The 21,686-nt window shown below is 43.9% G+C and overlaps 3 protein-coding genes across 4 annotated transcripts; 2 read left to right on the top strand and 1 right to left on the bottom strand.

Moving 5' to 3' along the window:
* On the top strand, positions 2,083 to 5,251 carry LOC8065319 (probable protein phosphatase 2C 53). Its single transcript, XM_002441577.2, has 4 exons — positions 2,083 to 2,834; positions 2,935 to 3,270; positions 3,393 to 3,498; positions 4,384 to 5,251. The coding sequence occupies exons 1-4, from the start codon at positions 2,331 to 2,333 to the stop codon at positions 4,722 to 4,724; spliced, it is 1,287 nt and encodes a 428-aa protein (XP_002441622.2). The 5' UTR covers positions 2,083 to 2,330; the 3' UTR covers positions 4,725 to 5,251.
* LOC8066564 (eukaryotic translation initiation factor 5B) lies at positions 7,165 to 13,279 on the top strand. Its single transcript, XM_021447825.1, has 11 exons — positions 7,165 to 9,813; positions 9,908 to 10,015; positions 10,112 to 10,212; positions 10,318 to 10,408; positions 10,482 to 10,592; positions 10,679 to 10,744; positions 11,423 to 11,482; positions 11,553 to 12,110; positions 12,406 to 12,525; positions 12,620 to 12,739; positions 12,832 to 13,279. Exons 1-11 carry the CDS (start codon positions 7,333 to 7,335, stop codon positions 12,895 to 12,897), a joined length of 3,882 nt encoding a protein of 1,293 aa, XP_021303500.1. The 5' UTR covers positions 7,165 to 7,332; the 3' UTR covers positions 12,898 to 13,279.
* On the bottom strand, positions 14,159 to 21,667 carry LOC110430345 (serine/threonine-protein phosphatase 6 regulatory subunit 3-like). Of its 2 annotated transcripts, none has more exons than XM_021447931.1 (19): positions 21,290 to 21,667; positions 20,217 to 20,320; positions 19,404 to 19,490; positions 19,234 to 19,309; positions 19,061 to 19,135; positions 18,835 to 18,888; positions 18,312 to 18,371; positions 18,112 to 18,228; positions 17,707 to 17,801; positions 17,388 to 17,590; positions 17,098 to 17,195; positions 16,612 to 16,715; positions 16,368 to 16,533; positions 16,157 to 16,279; positions 16,005 to 16,087; positions 15,742 to 15,883; positions 15,440 to 15,469; positions 15,239 to 15,309; positions 14,159 to 15,161 (listed from the first exon to the last, which is right to left on the bottom strand). In XM_021447931.1, the coding sequence occupies exons 1-19, from the start codon at positions 21,326 to 21,328 to the stop codon at positions 14,612 to 14,614; spliced, it is 2,277 nt and encodes a 758-aa protein (XP_021303606.1). In that variant the 5' UTR covers positions 21,329 to 21,667; the 3' UTR covers positions 14,159 to 14,611. The 2 variants fall into 2 exon arrangements, with proteins under 2 accessions (XP_021303606.1, XP_021303605.1); XM_021447930.1 differs by having other exon boundaries at positions 14,159 to 15,164; positions 21,290 to 21,666.

Below are 21,686 nucleotides of genomic sequence, written 5' to 3'. Positions count from 1 at the left end.
ACTATGCTATGAAAATATGCATTGAGAGCAGTCCATGTATCCAAACTCCAAGTGATCCAAACATGTCTGAAAATAGGTTTGGCTAGTGAATGAAGTTGGTTTGTTGAGGTGGGGTTGTTTAATTTGGCTTGCAGTGGTGTTGGTTTTGGTAGCCCATTTCCGTGCAAGAGTGGGTGTGAACCGTTTGACATTCCCTGGTCTGTGCTGTTGTACTGTCTTCCGAGGTGACGAACGTTGTTGCAAAATTCCTGGCCCGGCCGGCCGGCCGGTTTGCGTGTAAACTGCAGCCTATTGTCGAGCTCTATGGATTCTTTTGGTGGGGAAATTTCAAGAGGTACTTTTTTAATGATTTATTATAAGAGAAAAAATACTGATAAATAACTGATAGATTAGACACATAAACTCAAATAAACGGAGCCTAATTACAGCTTCGTCGCTAAACGCAAAATGAATACTATAGCATTTTTGTTTGTATTTGACAAATATTATTCAATCATAGACTAACTAAGCTCAAAGATTTGTCTCACAAATTATAGACAAATTGTGAGATTAGTTATTTTTAATTTATATTTAATATTAAACTAAACAAGGCCCGGGCCTTGTTTAGTTCCGAAAACTGAAAAGTTTTCGGAACTGTAGCAATTTCGTTTTTATTTGACAAACATTATCCAATCATAGAGTAACTAGGCTTTAAAGATTCATCTCGTGATTTACTGTGCAATTAGTTTTTATTTTCGTCTATATTTAATACTCTATGCATGTGGCGCAAAATTCGATGTGACGGAGAATCTTGTTTTCAGCCTGAACTAACAACGCCCCGGCGCTAAGAGAAAAGATGCACGCAGAGGACGGTGTATACTACTAGGGCCTTGTTTAGTTTCAAATTTTTTTGCAAAATGTGAATAGTACCGATTTCGTTTGTATTTAACAAATATTGTCCAATCATGAACTAACTATCCTCAAAAGATTTGTCTCGTAAATTTCGACCAAACTGTGTAATTAGTTTTTATTTTTGTCTATATTTAATACTCTATGCATACATCTAAAGATTTGATGTGACAGGAAATCTGAAAAATTTTGCAAAATTTTTTGGAACTAAGGCCTTGTTTAGTTTGGAAAAAATTTTGGATTTCGCTATTGTAGCACTTTCGTTTGTTTGTGGCAAATTTTATCAAATCATAGACTAACTAGGATCAAAAGATTCGTCTGGCGATTTACAGGTAAACTGCGTAATTAGTTTTTGTTTTTGTCTATGTTTAATGCTTCATGCGTATGCCGCAAGATTCGATGTGATAGGGAATCTTGAAAAATTTTGGGAACTAAAGAAGGTAAACAAGGCCTAGTAGATAGAAACGCGTATCTTGGCACGCTTGATGATGTCCATATCTGGCGGTGTCTCTCTGCTCGTGGACGCCGACATGCCGTGCAGGCGTGCAGCTGCAGCAGCGAGAAACCAGAATGGATGGAGCAGGCCGCAGACAGACAGTAAAAAGGCAAAAAGGCAGGCAAAGGAAACGTGTTGCACGGGACGAGGGAGACTTGGGCACGTCGCCGTCGCCTGTCGTGCCGCCTGCCGTGCATCATCCGCTGCTGCAGCGTGGTGTGGGCGTGTGGGCCGTGCAAGTCCGTCTCTCGGTCGGTCACTTCCGTTTCCCGTTCCCCCTCGATCATTGGCCCACCACGGATGGACGGGGAGGGCCCAGCCCAGATGCCTGCCTGCCTGCCTCAACGGCCCAGACGTCACCACGTGACGCCACCACCTCTCCTCTTCTTCTGTGTGTGCGCGCTCACACAAATCAATCAATCAATCAATCAATCTCCCCAAAAAGGAAGCACGTTACGCTCCGTCCGGAGAGGGCCCCACGCCGCGCCTGAACCGAATCCATCCAGTCCATGGCCAACACTGCCAGGTGGGCCTCCCCGTGGCTGCCCAGCCATTCCTCTCCTCCTCCTCCTCCTCCTCCTCCTCTCCCCCTGCATCGGCCAGCCAGCCCAGCCCTTTCACGCTCCACCGACCACCGTGCGCGCGCGGGCGGGCGGGCGGGCGGGGGGCGGCGCGGCTTCGCTCAACTCCACTCGCGCCGGCCTGCCTGCCTGCCTGCGGCCGCGGGCGGCTTCCGTCGCCGCCAGGGCACCGCCCGTGACACCCTGATCTCCCCTCACCTACTCTTGGATTCGATCCCATCCCATCCCGTCCCGTCCCTCTCCCAGCCCACCCTTTTCAGATCTGCCTACGAGCCCCCGCCACGCACCCCCACTCCCCGACGCGCATCACGCCACGGGAGCGCCACCACTACCGCCGCCAATGGCTCTCTGCCCTGACCAATCCCATGGACGACCTCACCGCGGGGGGCCTCGAGCTCTTCGCCGCAGTCGCTGACTTCATAGACGACTCCGCTCCTCCAGCCGCCGCGATGCCGCCGCAGCAGCCGGAGCCCGACTCCGCGCCCGGGAGCCCCTGCTCCGTCGCCAGCGACTGCAGCAGCGTCGCCACCGCCGACTTCGAGGGATTCGCCGACCTCGGCTCCGCTCTCGTGCTCGACGACCTCGTCGCCTCCGCCTCCACCTCTCTCCCCGCCTCCGGGCCCAGGGCCTCCGCAGCTGCAGCTCCCGCTAGGAGCGTCTTCGCGCTCGACTGCGTGCCGCGTTGGGGGCTCGAGTCCGTGTGCGGCCGACGACCCGAGATGGAGGACGCCGCCCGCGTGCTGCCAACCTTCTTCCACGTCCCGCTCTGGATGCTCGCCGGCGACGCGCCCGTCGACGGCCTCGACCGGGCCTCCTTCCGCCTTCCCACGCACTTTTTCGGCGTCTACGACGGCCACGGCGGCCTTCAGGTTGCGCGCGCGTCGATTCACCACCACCACCACCACCTGCATACCACTCGATTATTACTCCACCTCCCAGCTCCCTGATCAATGAATCCCGCTGCTGCAGGTCGCCAACTACTGCCGGGAGAGAATCCACAAGGTACTGGCGGAGGAGCTCACCAAGGCACAGGAGGCCGCGTCCGACGCTGACTTGAGTGCTCTTGACCCTAATAATACTCACAAGCACTGGGAGAAGGCCTTTGTGGACTGCTTCAGCCGTGTTGATGCAGAGGTGGGAGGAAACGCGGCCACCCAAGGCAAGCCTGTGGCTCCAGACACCGTGGGGTCAACAGCGGTGGCTGCGCTTGTCTGCTCATCGCATGTCATCGTTGCCAATTGCGGCGACTCGCGAGCAGTGCTCTGCCGGGGCAAGCAGCCCCTGACGCTGTCCGTGGACCATAAAGTAAGCCACCCATCTCTTCTCGGGTCAACTATTCTACTTGTTTCACTCACTATGTGGATTCTGTCCAGGTTACTAGTTTGATTGTATGGTGTGTTGCTCATTGGCTCTTCTTCTTGTTACAGCCAAACAGGGAAGATGAGTATGCGAGGATTGAGGCCCAAGGGGGCAAGGTCATCAATTGGAATGGCTATCGAGTTCTCGGTGTTCTTGCCATGTCCCGGTCAATTGGTACGCGTCCCTGTCCTCTTCATGTCATGAGAGCAACACTGGTTTATGATTCCCTATACATCCGCGCAGTCTTCAATTCCTGAAAAACTACAGACTAGTTAATCAGACTACTTACAACAAGGGTACAATATGTAGCTGTCACCACTTGGAATGCTGTTGACTGCTCCATTCTATTCTTTGCCAAATTATTGGCTATTTGATTTGTTGCAGTTTCGCTTTAGGGATGTATGCTTTGATTTTGATAGAGTCAAAAGTTTGCTTGTCGGTTATGGAAACCTAATGAGTTCCAACTTTGAAATTTGATTACGCCACTGGATAAAATGGTATGGACTTCTGTTGGATAGCAAACAGTTGTGTGGTTTGGAATGTTTCGCTGACTATGCAGCACAGACTGTAATAAGCCTCCGTGCATGTGTGGTTGGTTACAAAGCTGTAGTGCTTCCAGGCTTGTGAGGAAATTAGGCTGTTATGCGCATCTGTTGAGCTTTGAAGATTTCCTTTCACCCACAGGAGTCCACAATTAAGTTAATCTTATTCATTACTTGGACTTTATTATGTTCTATAATCAAGGACTCCTTGCAGTCGCAGGAGAGGGTCAACTGGTCATGCCCAGTGATCTTTATCTTTATTTTATTGAACTTTTAGAGCCTCGTGTACTGTGTGGCGCCTTTGTTTCAGTGTTCCAGTGTATCTCACTTAAACTTGACTACAACCGGATAGATTTGTGGATGAAAAAGTGACCATCAACCAAGTGCTGTTTCGACCGTTTATTTCTCCCAACATCAGATAGAGTGATAGACAAATGACAACAGTGATGGTACATGATGGTGTGATTTTGATTGATTGCTAAAAGCAGGAGATGACATATTGTTGATCTATATGCAGGGGACAGATACCTGAAGCCATATGTAATCCCAGTCCCTGAGGTCACAATCGTTGCCCGTGCTAAAGATGACGAGTGCCTAATTATTGCAAGCGATGGCCTTTGGGATGTAATGTCAAATGAGGAGGTATGTGATGCTGCCCGCAAGCGCATACTGCTTTGGCACAAGAAGAATGCAGACGCCTCATCATCAGCCCAAAGAAGCGGTGATTCAGCAGATGAAGCAGCTCAAGCAGCTGCTGAATATTTGTCAAAGCTGGCTCTCCAGAAGGGGAGCAAAGACAACATAACCGTCATTGTAGTCGACCTCAAGTCACATAGAAAGTTCAAGAGCAGAACATAGCCACAGATTCGGGAAGACTTGGACGATAACAATAGTTACTCTGTTGCACATGTACATTGGTTAGCCCAACACTGGTCTTTTTCCACAACCATATAGGCTGCCACGTTGGTTCAGCGTACAGAACTACAGAGTCATACACTAAGATCTAATCTGGTTGGAGATTGGGCTGACGAGGTAAGGTGGTTGGTTCTAGGGTCCAAAGCTGAAATATATAGCATACATTTGTAGATTGCAAGTAGCTATCACTGATTGGGTTTGGGGCATTGTTTCTGTTATTATCAGGTAAAGGTACAACAGAAACTGCTAGCACTAAACTACCTAATTGAGCACTGTACTTGTGCTTTGATGTGTAGTAGCAGATTAGCAGTGCAAGAATACTATACCGTAGTAGTTTCTGCAACAAATGGGATGTGCCTGTATAATATACGACATCGTCTGTAACAGGACTTTGTTCTTGGCGACCGAGGTTATTAAAGTTCGGTTGCCAACAGAATTACTGTTTTGCTGATGAGGATGACACCCCATTCTGTCATGCTGATGCATCTTATTCTGCCACTCAAGCCATGCTGATAACTAGTGAACTTGACAGTCTGAGGAGCATGTTATGTTATGCAATCTTTCTGAATCCAAGCTGCATCGACAACAGCATGTTACGACCGACAACATCAGTGCAGTCTTTTCGATGTGCTTGGACTAGTGTTGTCCTGAAACTGATGACCGCCTAACTTTCGTACGTTAAGTTGGTGAACGTGGATAAGGTGCAAACAATGTCTCCAGTCTGCGTTACGATCATGTTTTCAACAAAAATGGAGTGTTAAACCCTCTTTTTGTCTACACATAAACTAGAAAAAAAATCTTACAACGAACTACTCCTTGCCAAGTAAGTGGTTAAGATATTCAGAGTGGAATCTTGATCATTTTAATCAAAAACGAAGAAGCCAGAAAATACTGCACTTTTATGACTTCGAGTTCTGGCCCTAGAACTGTTTCACTTTTACCTTTTTTTTCATTAAGTTTTAATGTGCTCATTTGCTAGGATTTTTTTATTAAACCGGCAAAAAAAGCCTTAACCAAAAACTCTACTGGAAAGGACCCATAATAGAGTAACTTTTGATCACATGATTGGTTGTGGGTTCGTCTCTTCCACCCAAAAATCTACCTAGCCTATTTTAGTTTTCTATATATAAAATAGGCAAATCTTCCACTGGATTCTAAGCCAGCCGACCTCACCACTCGCTACGGTCTGTCTCTTTTGGCTTTGGCTTTCTCACTGCAAGTATTATAGCAAATAGTTCTGCTTCTCTATGAAATTTGATTCTAAGGGCCTGTTTGGTAGCTGATTCTAATTCTATATGGAAGTTGATTCTAAAAAAGTGACTCCATGATTGAAAATGATTCTCTTTAATTCTTTAGCATAAACTCTCAAAATTACGATGGAAAACCACTTCACAAAATCAGGAGAAACTACTTTTCTAGCTCCTAGCCTCTTAGTTGATTTCAGAAAATCACTCCATACAATCAGAAAAGAATCGATTCTCTCTCCGCCTAAAAAACTGTTTGACAAAGCTCCTATTGGATTTAGAAGAGAATCAACTTTGGGAGCTCTGACGAACAAAGGCTAAGGGCGGTTTTAGACAGTGTTGTGAGTGCGCCATGCCAGCTTTGGCGAATGAAACATGAGCCAAACATTCGCCACACTTTGCTACGAATAATGAACTAGGGGGTTGTGATAGTTGTGTGACATGCCTAAGCTTCGTCAAGCTGTGTAGTGCAATGACATCACCAACCAAATACACATTAATGTTCAAGTTGATACGAGTCCCGCTGTTAAAAAAAAATCTAAGTTATATTAGACTTAGAGTTTTGTATCTTCCTTTTTCTTTTTTTCCTCATCACTTGAAAATACAATGGTCCATGAGATGTAGCATTGTGTGGAGCCAACAAATCCACACGTATATGCCACTTGTGATGTCATTTTTAGGCCTTCTTTAGTTCATCTAAAATCCAAAACCTTTTTCAAGATTCTCCGTTATATCAAATCTTGTGGCACATATATGAACATTAAATATAGATAAAAAATAACTAATTACATAGTTTGCCTGTAATTTATGAAACGAATATTCTAAGCTTAATTAGTCCATAGTTAAATAATAATTATCAAATAAAAACGAAAGTACTACAGTAACTAAAAGTTTTTCACCTCGTCAACTAAACAAGGCCTTGTCACAAGAGAAGATGACATCACTCATACACTTCTCATTGTTGTCAATAGGGTGTACGTATGAATATTAATACGTATGCAAATACAGTGTGCGGAAATTGTAAAGTAATAAATAGCATATACTCCAAGTCCCAAATCAGTTGTGTTTGATTGCAGAAATAAAGAGAAACTCAAGTCCCAAATCTGTTTGGCAACCCCAAATTCCAATTCCAATTCCAATTCCAATTCCATCGCATCGCATCATCGCCCACGCAAACGCAAGTAGGGTTTTCCTTGCTTTCCTTTCTCTTCCACACCTCGCCCCCGCCGCGTCGATCTCCGCCCGCCCGCCCGCCGCATTCTTTCCCGCCCCCAACCCAAACCCTAGGGCCTCCAAGCTCGCCGCCGATGGGGCGCAAGAAGAACGTCGCCATCGACGACGACGAGTACTCCTTCCCGCAGGACGACGCGGCCGACCCAGCCCCGCCCGCCGCCGCCGACAAGGAGAAGCCCAAGAAGGGCGGCAAGAAGGGCAAGAAGGGGGGCAAGGCCGCCGCGCCTGACGACGACGACTACGAGCCCCCTCCGCCGCCGCCGCCCGCCGCCGGCGAGGACGACGACGACGAGCCCGTCAACCTCGTCTTCACCGGCAAGAAGAAGAAGAAGAAGGGCGCCGCCCCCGCCGCCTCCTTCAGCGCCTTCAGCGCCCTCGGCGAGGAGGACGAGGACCAGGATGAGGTGGACCCCGTCCCGGCTGCCGCGGCCAAGCCGGAGCCCAGCAACGATCCAGCCGAGGACGACGACGAACCCGATTACGACTTCAGCAAGTCTAAGAAGAAGAAAAAGAAGAAGGACAAGGGACCTCGCTCGGCACCTGCCAAAGACGAGGATGACGAGCCTGCTCCACCACCCCCACCTGTGGCTGAGGAGGAGGATGAGGAGCCCTCAGTGACTGCCGCAGCAGCTGCAAAGAAGCAGCAGAAGAAGAAAAAGAAGAAGGGTGCGTTTATGATGGATGGTGAGAACGTCGATGAGATCCTTGCGGGGATGGAGGAGGATCCTCAGCTCGTGGATGAGCCTGAGCGAGAGGAGGTGAAAGCTCAGGATCCTGTGGCTGCCCCTGATGCGGATGATGCCGCGGGGAAGAAATCAAAGAAGAAGAAAAAGAAGGGAGGGTTTACGATGGATGTGGATGGTGAGGACATCGACCAGATCCTTGCGGGGATAGAGGGTCGCCCACCTCCTGCAGAGGAGCCTGAGCCTGAGGACACCAATGATGATGGAACTGTGGCTGCTGCTGCCCCTGTGGAAGATGCTGAAGGGAAGAAATCGAAGAAGAAAAAGAAGAAAAGCGGAAGGACAGCAAAGGAAGAAGAGGAGTTGGAGAAGGTTCTTGCTGAGCTTGATTTAGTCCCTCCTGCTGCAGAGGGCAAGCCAGCGCAGGTACCACAATCTGCTGCATTGGCCAAGGAGGACGTTGGAGCTGCAGAGGATGGTAATGTGGAGGACAAAGCTGAGGAAGGAGGAGAGGTGGAATCTGCTGCTGCCAAGAAGAAGAAGAAAAAGAAAGAAAAGGAGAAGGAGAAAAAGGCTGCAGCAAAGGGAGCGGAGGCTAAGAAGGAGGAGGAGAAGGAGAAAGAGGCACCTAAAGGGAAGGTTGACATGAAGAAGCTCCCTAAACATGTTCGTGAGATGCAGGAGGCACTTGCCAGGAGGAAGGAAGCTGAGGAGAGACAGAAGAGAGAGGAAGAGGAGAGATTGCGGAAGGAGGAGGAAGAGCGGCTGCGACGCGAGGAGGAGGAGAGGAAAGCAGAAGAAGCAAAGAGGAGGAAGAAGGAGAGGGAAAAGGAGAAGCTGCTCAAGAAGAAACAGGAGGGTAAGCTTTTGACTGGGAAGCAGAAGGAGGAAGCGAAGAGGTTAGAAGCCATGAGGAGACAGTTCCTTGAGCAGAGTGAACTCCAAAAGGCTGAGGGTGCTGCCCCTGAGACCAAGAAGAGGCCAATATACGATTCTAAGAAAAAGAAAGCTCAACCAAAAACCACAGAGATTGCAAAGGTAGTTGAAGAACAACAGGAAGAACTCAATGAAGTTAATAATGATGAGGAAGAATATGTGCTTGTGGATCAGGAATCACAATCTCAGGTTGAGGAATCCGAGGAGAAAACTGAACCTGACCAGGAGACTGAAGAGCCAAAGCCAGAAGAAGAGGAAGAGGAAGATGAGGATGAGTGGGATGCAAAGAGCTGGGATGATATTGATGTCAACTTGCCTAAGACAAACGCTTTTGATGAGGAAGAGGCAAAGCCTGTTGTCAAGAAGACTGAGCCTGTTCAGAAGCAGGAAAATACTAAAGCTCAACCTGTGATGCCTGCTGTCAAAAAGCTTGTCCCTCCTGTTGCAGACTCTAAAAAGAGTGAAACTGATGGTGGTGGTGCCAATAATGGAAATATTAAGAGGAACAAAAAGAAAGGACCTGTCAAAGAGGATAACTCTAAGAATGGTAGTGACCTCAGATCACCAATCTGCTGCATCCTTGGTCATGTCGATACTGGCAAGACAAAGCTTCTAGATTGTATTAGACGCACTAATGTGCAAGAAGGCGAAGCTGGGGGTATTACCCAACAGATTGGAGCAACATACTTCCCTACTGAAAACATTAGAGAGAGAACTAGGGAGTTGAAAGCTGATGCTACACTCAAGGTTCCAGGCCTGCTTGTTATTGACACCCCTGGGCACGAGTCCTTCAGTAATCTGCGTTCTAGAGGTTCAAGTTTGTGTGATATTGCCATTTTGGTTGTTGACATCATGCATGGGCTTGAACCTCAGACAATTGAATCCCTGAATCTTTTGAAGAGTCGAGATGCAGTGTTCATTGTTGCTTTGAATAAGGTATGTTTTCTAGAGTTGCCCTTTGACTTTTGGCTTTCCCTTCTATTTTTGTTACTTATTCATTACGTAATCTGTTTATTTTCACTCTATAAAGGTTGATCGTCTTTATGGTTGGAAGAAATGTCCAAATGCTCCTATTGTGAAGGCTTTAAAACAACAAAATGAAGATGTTAAGAGGGAGTTCAATATGAGACTTACAGATGTGAGTGAGCATCACATTCTTTGTTTACCTTTATTTTTAACAGAAAAACCATCATGCAGTGCCATGATTAAAACATGTGCTTGTGTTACCCTACAGATTGTTACACAATTCAAGATGCAAGGAGTGAATACTGCTTTGTACTACAAGAACAAGGAGATGGAAGATACCTTTAACATAGTGCCTACGAGTGCTGTAAGGTTTGGTCATTAACTTACTGCTTCGTCTATTTTTATGCACTATATGTTACATCACATCTCATATTATTGCCATCTTTACGTTGACATGTACGCTACTCTTACCAGTGGTGAAGGCATTCCTGATTTGCTTCTATTGTTGGTTCAATGGGCACAGAAGACAATGGAAGAAAAACTTACTTTTGTTGATGAAGTCCAGGTAATGTACTTTGATCTTTATTGTGTCATTACAGAAAAAATGCATTCTTATTAATTATCTTCTTTTGTTTCAGTGTACTGTACTGGAAGTCAAGGTCGTTGAAGGTCATGGTACTACAATTGATGTTGTTTTGGTCAATGGTATACTGCATGAAGGAGATCAAATAGTTGTTTGTGGCATGCAGGTAGAAGGTGTTTTAATTTATATATTTTAAGTGCAAAAATTTGTGCAGAACTTTAAGATGCCCAATGATCTTGTATTTTTATATAGGGACCCATTGTGACAACTGTCAGGGCTTTGTTAACTCCACACCCAATGAGAGAGCTTCGAGTTAAGGTGAGTATCTGATAATGTTGCAGCTTTGATTATTTGGATATCAATTCACACCCACAGCAAGATACTCTTGGATGGTTGGATGAAAATCATTTTATTCTGGGAGGATTACTATTGGTTACACTTCGTTTGGTAGATGTAGGTTCTGCCACGCAGATGTTACTGCTCTTAACTTTGGTAACCAACCATTGTGGGGTTATGCTATGGTTTTGCTGGTATTGGACCCAATGAAAAAAAATGTGGATGCAGCTAATACTTGAACAGCCAACCATCATTACATAAAAATAGGATAGGTTTGATTTATGTTCATTGTGGAGTTCTGAATAATCAAAACAGTTGGTATAAGTGTAGTTCCTCAACCAAGAGAATTAAAGACTACATTCTTGAGCAGTGGATGTTGTCAAAGATTGTACTGGTGTCACTGGCCTTCCCATTCCTGTGTTTCACAGCTACCCCAATTCATTTAAGAATACCTACTTTCACATCACCATGCTTACCTATGAAGCATAGACAATTTCCAGCTGCCATTTGATTTGCTGATAACTTTTAGGTGGTTATATGGTTTGACCATTCAAGTTTACGTCACTTGAATGCCATTCATTTTTTATTTGACCAGTGTTAAATTGTTCTTAGTTTAATGCTTCAAATTGAAGTAATACACCTAAAAACTTGTATTTTCAGGGTACCTACCTACATCATAAGGAGATCAGAGCTGCACAAGGTGTCAAAATATCTGCTCAGGTGGATACAGTTTTTCAGTTTGGCATTTCTAAGTTTTATATGGCAGTGTATTAACGATTGCTTTCTTCAGGGTCTCGAACATGCAATTGCAGGGACAGCTCTTTACGTGTTAGGACCTGATGATGATTTAGACAAACTGAAGGAAGCTGTTATGGAAGAGATGACTAGGGTTAGGAGCCGGATTGATAGGAGTGGTGAGGGTGTCTATGTACAGGCATCTACCCTTGGGTCTTTGGAAGCTCTCACTGAGTTCTTGAAGAGCCCTGCGGTGAATATTCCCTTCTGTGATTTCAGTATAGGGCCAGTGCACAAGAAGGATGTTATGAAGGCTAGTGTTATGCTTGAGAGAAAGAAAGAATATGCAACTATCTTGGCCTTTGATGTCAAAGTGATGCCTGATGCCCGCGAGCTTGCAGAAGAGTCCGGTGTGAGGATCTTTGTGGCTGACATAATATACCACCTGTTTGACCAATTTACAGCATACATTAAGAACCTCAAGGAAGAGAAGAAGAAGGAAAGCGCTGAAGAAGCCGTGTTCCCTTGTGTTCTTAAGATTATGCCAAACTGTGTCTTCAACAAGAAGGATCCAATCGTTTTGGGTGTCGATGTCCTTGAAGGAATAGCTAAGGTATTTTGTTATCATCAGTATTCTACTCTTACTCTGTGTTTCCCATGTTGCTTTATTAATTAGTTAGACCTAATAAATAGTAAGGTAGGAATGAATCCAATATGCTCTCATCTAGGAACTAAAGTTTTGTATAAAGATTCAGAGGCTTGAGTGTTATGTTCACTGTTTTTTTGGGGAATCAGCTTATGACTTCCCAAGTCACTATGTTTTTGCTTTCCAATACCAATTTGTGACTACTGACCGTATTTTCAGATATGTATGTTGCCCTGATATCTTGCTTTTCCCTGTCATTTAGGTGGGAACTCCTCTCTGCATACCCACTAAAGAATATATTGATATTGGGAAGATTGCCTCAATTGAAATCAATCACAAGCAAGTTGATATGGCGACAAAAGGACAAAAGGTCGCTATTAAGGTCGGTGCCATCATCTGCATCACTATTCCAAGATGTTATTCTGGATTCTGTATATTATTATTAGTATATAATTGTTTGCTGGGTTTGTGAACAGATTATCGCAAACAATTCTGACGAGCAGCAGAGGAGCTTCGGCAGACACTTTGATATGGAAGATGAACTGGTCAGCCGGATATCAAGACGGTCTATTGATATTTTGAAACAAAACTACAGGGCAAGTCCAATTCTTCTCCCTGGTTTTTCATGTGTGCCACATAAATCAGTACCGGTTTCTGATTTTCCTCCATTTATATTATTAAAATGCAGGAGGATTTGTCTATTGAAGACTGGAAACTTGTTGTAAAGTTGAAAGCAATATTGAAGATACAATGAGAAGCCCTCAGCCCCTCACCCCACCCCACCCCACCCCCACCTGTCCATGAATCGGCAACCGCGTAGAAACAAGTCTCCTGATAATTTGGGAAGGCTGACTGTCTTAATATCAGCAGTAAAATTTGGGAGTTGCGAGGCTGAGGTCCTGTGGCACCACATCCATCTTTACACTGGAGTTCCCCAGGGAGGGTTACAAATTTTGATACGGTTTGATTTTGTAATTTGCTCGGAAGGCGTTTCATTTTACAACCACATTCTGTGCCGTACCTTAACGTTTGCTTTTCCTGGCTTGAACTGTACTTTTCATGAACTCTCAGGCCTTACAGCAACGAATTGTGCAATATACTACATGCTATGGAAAGTCTGTTCCTTTGTTTACGAAGTTGGCGAAGCTTTGGTTTACTTTATTTTTTAGCTTCTTTTTGCCTTGCTATCATGAACAAAACCTTTCTCCATGATTGGACACTAATGTCAAATAAACTGAAAATGTTACAGTACCTCAAACCAAACACCCCTTTAATCAGACGGGCCTTTCTGCGACGTCTAGTGGCCACTGACATTATTTGGGCCGCTGTTGTGATTTACATGACAAATTATGGGCCGTCAGGGGTCACGTGCGAACTATTTTCTTAGGAAAAGATCTCTGAACAATCGCTGCTGAGTGCTGCCTCAAACTTAGGAAAAAGTTTCTATTACCTCTTGAAATTTTACACACACACACACACACATCCAAAGAAGGCTTAACATGGTTTAATTTTTCTTTTAAAAAAGATTAACATGCTTTAATTTTCCTTTTAAATTTAGAAAAAAGGTTCCTTGAACTCTCTCTGCGGTATAATTTTCCACTTTGGCTTTGTTTTGTTTGGATGCACATCTATTCACATGTGTTAAGGTGGACTATGCACATCTATTCACATGTGTTAAGGTGGACTAGCATGACACAGATTGAGATGGATACATGTGCATCTAAACAAAGCCTCAAAATACTATCACTGGTTTAATTTCCCGCCAACTTAGAAATATATTTCTTTTATCTCTCATCTATCCGCATTCCGTCCTACACTACTACGTGCTTAAATAGCCTTCTACGTTCCACGGGTCATTGATGCGTGTACCTCAGCTATTTTGGCTATTTGGCAGTAGCCTGCTACTAATGTGAGCAGCAATAGGCCGTAGGAAATCCGAACTTTCACTGACACACCATGGCTACAAAGCTAGTCGTCCAAAATCATTTGTACCTATTTTTTGATGGAACTACATGTTTAAAGAAACAAAGAGGCAGATTTTGCACTTGAACAAATAACAATTACAGAGGCAGCTATAATCAGAAAGGAACAGTAATATAAGAATTGAGGGAAAAACTCAACTGCAGATATTACAGTTCGAGTACCCTAGCAAAAGAAAAAAAAAACCCTGAGCCAAAATCAGGAAGTACCAAATGAATTAAACGCCCTGTGCATCAACCACCAACTAATACGGTGTAATAAGTTCATGTGGGATGGTGATGAGCTGAGATCATAACAGAGCGTGCCCAGCTGCACGAGTATGCTCATCCAAGCAGTAACAATCGACTGCTCATAGCAAAGCAGTGCCACTAAAATTGTAGGGCGCCCCTGCTTCTGAATGGTAGTCCGTGGTCCCTGAGCATGCGATGCAAAACGAATTAGGTCGGCGATCCTGCCTTGGTTTGTGGTACCATTCCAGCCCATACGCTTCATTCATTTGTTGTGGCAATCTCAGATTTCTTTTCATCATCAACCTCCGCAGGTGATCCTGATTCATGGGCAATCTCATTAGGCTCAGATGAGTTGGCAGTGTGACAATCGGTGTCACCAGATTCTGGCAAGTTGCCAGGCTCAGAAGAGCTGAAAGGTTCATTCGTTGCTCCCTCTGTGCTCGTTGCTTCAGCCACACCTCCAGTCTGGCCCTCTTGAGCATCCACAGGCCGCTCAGAGGTTTCAGGCTCATGGGAGGCGCTATGCTCTTCTGTACACAAAATTTTCTCACTAACCGTGGTAGCATCACTGTCGTTAGCAACTTCTGCTAGCTCCTTGGCCTCCTCAACAGGACCATTTTCAAGGGATGCACTTTCCAGCAGTGACTCAGTGCCAGTGGTTTCACCAGTTAGCACTTCATCAGTTTCCTCCGTGTTCAAGGAAATCTCTTCAGAATTGGGGGATGATGAAGGAACAGAGGCAGCTAGGCGATCATTGATTCCTCTATCTCCATCAAACGTAAACCAGTTTGAATTCGTGAAGAGGGAACTGCTGCAGAATGCGCACACTATAAGCCATCTTACTTGTAGTAAGGACAGTTTAGATGACTGAAACACAATAATTACCTGTCCTGATCATCCCCCAAACGCAATGAAGATATTACTACTTCAGCCGACTCGTCATCAAAGTAGACATCCTGAAATACATGCACAGGGATAAGTTCATAGATAATCCATGTCTTATTGCATGATACAATATGTTTTAAATTATCAAATCAAAAGTATTGACCATGTAACAATCTTACATAAATAGTACTGTAAGCATACCTCATCATCTCGTTCGTGGGATCCTTGTGCCTGCAATAATCAATCATGAAATACGTTATACATAGATAGCAGCATAATGTTAGCAATGAAGGTAATATTAGTATATTACAGTTATCTGGGAGAATCCCAAGGTTTTATTTTTACATGGTTGAAATGTTTAGTTGTAAAACAGCAACAGTGAAGATATTATAACAGATTCAGAAATTGAACACACTTTTACTCTACAAAATTATAGCATGCTACCAAAGAACATGATGTCCAAAACTCAAGAAAACCTTGCTAAAAAAACCGACGAATATCACCTCTTCAATGTCATCATTGCTGTATATCCCATATCGAAATGCCTGGCTCAGATTATTAGCAAGTGCTGCCACATCATAGTCTCTGTCTCGGAAGTCGTCGTCGTCGCTATCCCTCCCACGATCATGTAGAGAAGTTGGACGGCTGCAGCATAATAAAACATTAGCCAACGGTCAGGAAGAAATATACAAGTTACCACAGATAAATCACAAGTGTTTCAGCACTGTACAAGAATCAGAAAGCCCAGGATGGGAAAAGTACATACCCACATGCCCAATGGTAAACGTTCTCCACCTCATTGCGTTTGACCAGGACATCTGTTTGCCATACAGCCCACTCGCTGTTCTCCTATAAACACAAGTTTATAAATGTAAATGAGTATTTGTTAGCCAAAGATGAAACAGATATTGGAAATACCTGCAAGTGACTCTGGATCATGCTGTTACTATTTCCCAATTGAATGAGCTTATTCGCTATTCGAGTTATGTGTCCAATATTCCCAATTCTTGGAGGTTGTTTCCCTTCTGACGGTAACGTTGGCTACAAACACAAGGCATAATCAAAACACTGGCGACATAGCCCAGCAAAGAAAAAAAACAAGATGACAAGTATCCAGAAATAGATTTACCCCATTAGAATCCACTGGCAGAGATGGACTTTTTTCAGCAGCAAGGACTTTAACGACAAGGCCACAGTCATTAAGGATATGGTCAGTCAATTGATTTCTTTTAACCTCAAGGCAAGAAACAATAATGTTCTCAACATGATGATGCAAAAAGTTATTATAAGGGTACCTGCAGCACCAGGCAATGTATGAGGATTTTCCATTAACATTGACTGTTCAGGAATAAAACACACAGTAGCCCACTTACAGAAAAAATAAATCAATGCAATGCTTTATCACTGATTGGTTTATTAGCTCCTTCTCAGCAACTTCGCTACCAATTGTTAGCAAAACAGAGATGAACTCTACAATCTGAAAGAAACAGAAGTATAATTTATTAAAACAAAATAAACAGGAAAGGGCTCTGAAGAGACACGTTGAATGAAGAAAACGATTAATTGGACCTTCTGAGCCTGGCCTAACTGCAGAGTTATGCAAGGTGGACAGCAGTTGAGGCCATCAAACTCAGATTGAAAGCATCTCTCTCAGAAATTACACCATCATATATCCTCATGCACAGTATTAAATAGCAGTAAAGTCTAAAAATCCCTAGGCAGCATTAATGCTTCCGTCAAATAACTGGAAGGTTAAGAATAATGTACAGGAGGAAAAAAATATCTTAAGCAAACGAAAACTAATCATATATGCTCAAACTAATAATAAGAGATCCACAACGTCTGAGCATTAGGGATACCTTCAAACGGTGTTTTCCAAGAGGTGGATGCAAACATCCATAAGTTGTAGGCAAAACATTTTCAGAAGAAGTAATGTCCAGTAACTTCAACAAGTCACCTAAGATGTGATTACAGGTATACTGGTAAGTCCTCAGAAAGGCAATCAAGCATTTCATATTTTCATTAAACATGCCAGGTGTGCACATGACAAGGAGAATGTGTGTGACAGAAAGCAAGGGTGTAACAAGTGAAAAGCATATAAACAATAAAAGTAGCGTTAAGTAGAAAGAATCAAGCACAGAGCACTCACATAAACTCTCCAGCATACCATCAACTGTTTCTGGACTGGCTGTGACCAGCGTCCCGTGAGTTAAGTTGCTTCTAAATGCTTGGTATGAGGCTGATGCTAGTCTTTTGGGGTCCAACAAAGATATACACACTGACAATGAATGAACCAGAACAGATTTTGGTCTTGACTCCTCAAGAGCGTGACGAAACAACCTACCAACAAAACTGATACCAGGAACAAGTAAAGAAGAATGAACATAATAATATCTGACAAAGGAAGCGATATGATGCACAAAAGTTGCATTTTCTGATCGCACAAAAATTAAATGAAAAGGACAAACCTTGGGCTGCATATTTTCGCAGCAAGAGCAGGAGGAGCGCATCGAGTTACGGCAGAAAGGATTTCAGCAGCATTTGCATGCACTTCAGGAGAGTCCTGTTTGATCAAGGCAACATGGATATATGGGCCTTTTACTAGCAATATATCCAAAAAAACATATGAAATCTACTAAGACAACAAACCAACCTCCATAACCACTGCAAGTACAGCATAATAATGACATTTTTTTCTCGAAAACGCAGGAGAGCTGCGCTTCATTATATTATGAAGAAAATACGGGACAAGAAACCGTATTTTCGGAATCCACACACACACTCCACAACACACCAAAGCTTAATAATGACACGGTTTAGTGCCCAACAAATGTCGTATAGCACTATGTTACTGAGTGATCAAGTGTACTTACTGATGAGCTAAATTTATCCACAATCATTTCCAGTACATCTGTATTCTCTAACCAATGCAACGTATCCGCGAAATTCGAGTATATGGTTTCATCAGCACCAATCAATCTCATCAACACCTGTTTTACAATCAATTTGATGAGCAACACCAACCAAAGGCACTCACCAAACATGACGGGGAATGAGTTCAATAACTACTTACCTCCATTATTGATGTGATACCAATGAGGTCGACAAGCTGGACAACAATATTTGGATGCTCCTACAAAAAGGTAAAATAAAAAAGACAAGCAAACATAAATTGGAATGTACACAAATGACACCATCTTTCCAGCATGTATAGCATCCAAGGACTGGGCAACGAGCAGAACTGAGATATCACAATCGCAAAGAAAATAAAGGATTCCAATATCAATAGACCATAAATCATATTCTACGCACCCATACATAGTCAACAACATAATATATCATGGATTCCTGTCAGTCTGCAAGAGCAAGGCAACAGCATACAAAACAAAGGAGAAGCAGGTAAGCACAACAAGACTTACACGGATACGTTCACTGACATGGGCAAACAATCAATCAGCAATCTTTTGTTGGTAAAACAGAATATGAATGTGCATTCAAAGCAGGCAGAACAGGTCAAGCCCGAGGTTACCTAGCAACACATTGAAAAAAAGGCACAGTAGAACCAATCTACATTTTACAGAACAGATCAGCAATACCTGAACATAATTCATAAGAGAAGCAGTCTTCCGTAGCATCAAACAGATAACCACCTAAAAAGATAAATGGCCTGGTTCAGCTCCATAATTCATCATAATGCAACAAGAGAAGGGAATTGTGAAGCGCCATGTGACAGTTAGAAGTAAAAGTACATTGCAGAGGTCTTGAAGACAACTTTATCCATGATTAGAGGTCAGGAATAAGAGGAGACGAGGTGGGGGGTACCTTACTGAAGTAACCAGCTAACAAGGTACTATGCGGATGGTCAGGTTTTACAAATGAGAAAAGTAAATCCATTAGCTGTAACAGAAGGAAGGAGATTGTTAGACAAAACGAAGTTCATTAACTTGTGGAGTAAAATGTTCCAAAGAAATGTGCTAACAAGTGAATGTATTTACCTCAACATCCTCTACCAAGGTTCTCAAAATAATGTCAATTTCACAAGTAAAAATCTCACAAGCGATAAATGGAAACCTGCAAGAGGTAGACAAGTGAAGTTTGACAAGGCTAATCAGCAAACTAGTTCAATACATTGCATAACAATGAACAACAAATATCCATAGCATACTTGAAAGACTGTTTCTTCTCTGATTCCTCTGGAACTTCTTCCACAATGTAACGAAGCAACTGCTGCACTTGGGCCTTATCTCGCAAGCTAAATACAAAATTCAAACATTTTAGGCAGGGAAACAAGCCTACAATAAGGTGGAGTGCAGTTGAAAGCTAAGCGGTATGTTCACACTAATATCTATATACTATTAGAACGTATAAAACTACTACATTTTTCAATACGGAACAATTAGATAACTAAAAAAGGCAGAGTTCAACATAAATAAACACTTAGTTTCACCACAGAGAAAAAACTCATTTAACAGCAGTTGAAACATCTGAAATAGATGAGAAAATTAAGCAAATTTAATAAATGATGGTTACGCTGAATCTACTATGCAAAAGCTTACAAAATTAGCAAAAGGAGAATGTGTTTAGCCATTCTCCTAGAAACTAAAGGAACTAATTCAGCATGCAATGCTGCTAAGCTAATTACATACCGTAATGGCAGAAGTAAATTGCAAAGCAATCTTGAATGAAATGAAATGAAATGAAAAGGTTGTATGTGCAGATGAATTGCAATTAGAGCTGTTTCTCAGCTTTGCACGAGAGAACCCCATATAGGCAGTTCTGATGCATATAGGAGTTAACTGTGGCTGAAAAGGACGGGTGAGTATGGTAAGTACGGCTTTTGCTATCTTACTCGTTCATAAATCATAAATGGATTCCTTTGCCAGTAAACCAATAATACAGGCAAAATTCATAGAGCGATAAAACAATAGCTTAGACATGCTGAAAACTGTAGCAGCTTGAAAACAGGTAATGCTCTTACAAATTTATGAGTCGAGTATTCAGTGCTTTGCACTCCTGGATGATTTCATCCTCGTCAAGAAGCTCTTCCAACGTAAAGTTCTCCTTGTCCAGAATTGTATCCACCTGGCCAACAGAAAAAGGAAGTTAGGATGTGGGATTGGGATAAAACAAAGTAACTGACTGTACTCATTTTACATAGTAACTGACACACCAATAAACATGCTCAATACACTAGACAGTCAGTTAGTTACTGTAAAATGAGTACAATGAACCAAAAGAACACATCTAGTGACAACCTGATGAAGAAACTACCACAGGGGGGCACTAGTACTACTGAAGCTTTCCACAAAGAGTGCTATCTGAACAGAATAAAGTGTTCTGACTCTTTATAAGGGAGGAAGAAATAAATGAACAGTAAGCATACTTGACATGAAATTAATTTCCGACACAGGTACAGGAAGTGCCATAAATAGTAATGCACCAGAAACAGAAAATAGTGTGCAGAGAGCCAGAGAAAGCCTATTTATTATTTATGAACCGGAAATGATTGCCAATGGAATCTGCTCAAACTAGAGCCAGCCAGTTAGGCGTGTGAGTGCAGCAGGAACATAATGGTGGTCACAGAACATAACCCTGAACAGAAAAGCTGTTCCAACATCCACCTCGTCCGAGGATTCAGCCGGTTGACAGTAATTAAGAAGTCAAAAGGGAGACAAACGGAACCGTTGCAGGTGCTGATGCCATTTGTCGATCTAGATTTTTTGTCTAAGTTTTGTTTTGTTTCTTCGGAAAGCAAAGTTTGGTCAATGCCATAAAAGTAAAGTAAAGTAAAGGGAGTCTATTACAGAAGACAGAGAGCACAGACGAAATGTGTGTCCTCTGTGTCTCGACAGCACAAAGCTACGGGGGCGTTACAGCGCGTGGCGGAGGCAGCAGCGAACCCTAGGCGCAGCAAGCGTGGCTCTAGAGCAGAGCAGAGCAGAGCAGCGTGCGTTGATCCGGCTGGCGAGGCCTCACCCTCCATCCCTCCTTCCCAGCAGAATGGAAGAGCGAGAGGCACAGCACAAGAGGCAAAGAGAGGAGTGCACTCACGGGCGAGGCCGCGGAGAGGCCGGTCATGCGCCAGAACATGGCGGCGAGGCGGCGGATCCCGTACCAGATCTAGGGTTTGGGCGCCTGGAGCGGGACAGGGCGAAGCGGCGGCGGAGTCCGGGTCCCCCGCGATCGGCGGGGTGGCAGAGGTTGCGGCGGTGGACAGGGCAGCGGGATGGCGAGGCGTGGGTGCCCGTGCGGGAGGGGGAGAGAGAGAGAGAGAGAGAGAGAGAGAGAGAGAGGGCCAGCGCGAGGCTCGGCTCGGGGTCGGCTTTGGCTTTGGGCGGGCGGGCAACACCAACACCGTCCGAGAGAGAGAACCGCGAGAGAGAGAGAGACAGACGAAAGGGAAGGAAAGGGATCCGGAAGAGCCTCCTGCGCAGATACACGGCACAGT

The sequence above is a fragment of the Sorghum bicolor genome, chromosome 9 (assembly GCF_000003195.3).
Source record: "Sorghum bicolor cultivar BTx623 chromosome 9, Sorghum_bicolor_NCBIv3, whole genome shotgun sequence".
NCBI lineage: Eukaryota > Viridiplantae > Streptophyta > Magnoliopsida > Poales > Poaceae > Sorghum > Sorghum bicolor.
This window is presented reverse-complemented; position numbering and strand designations above follow the sequence as displayed.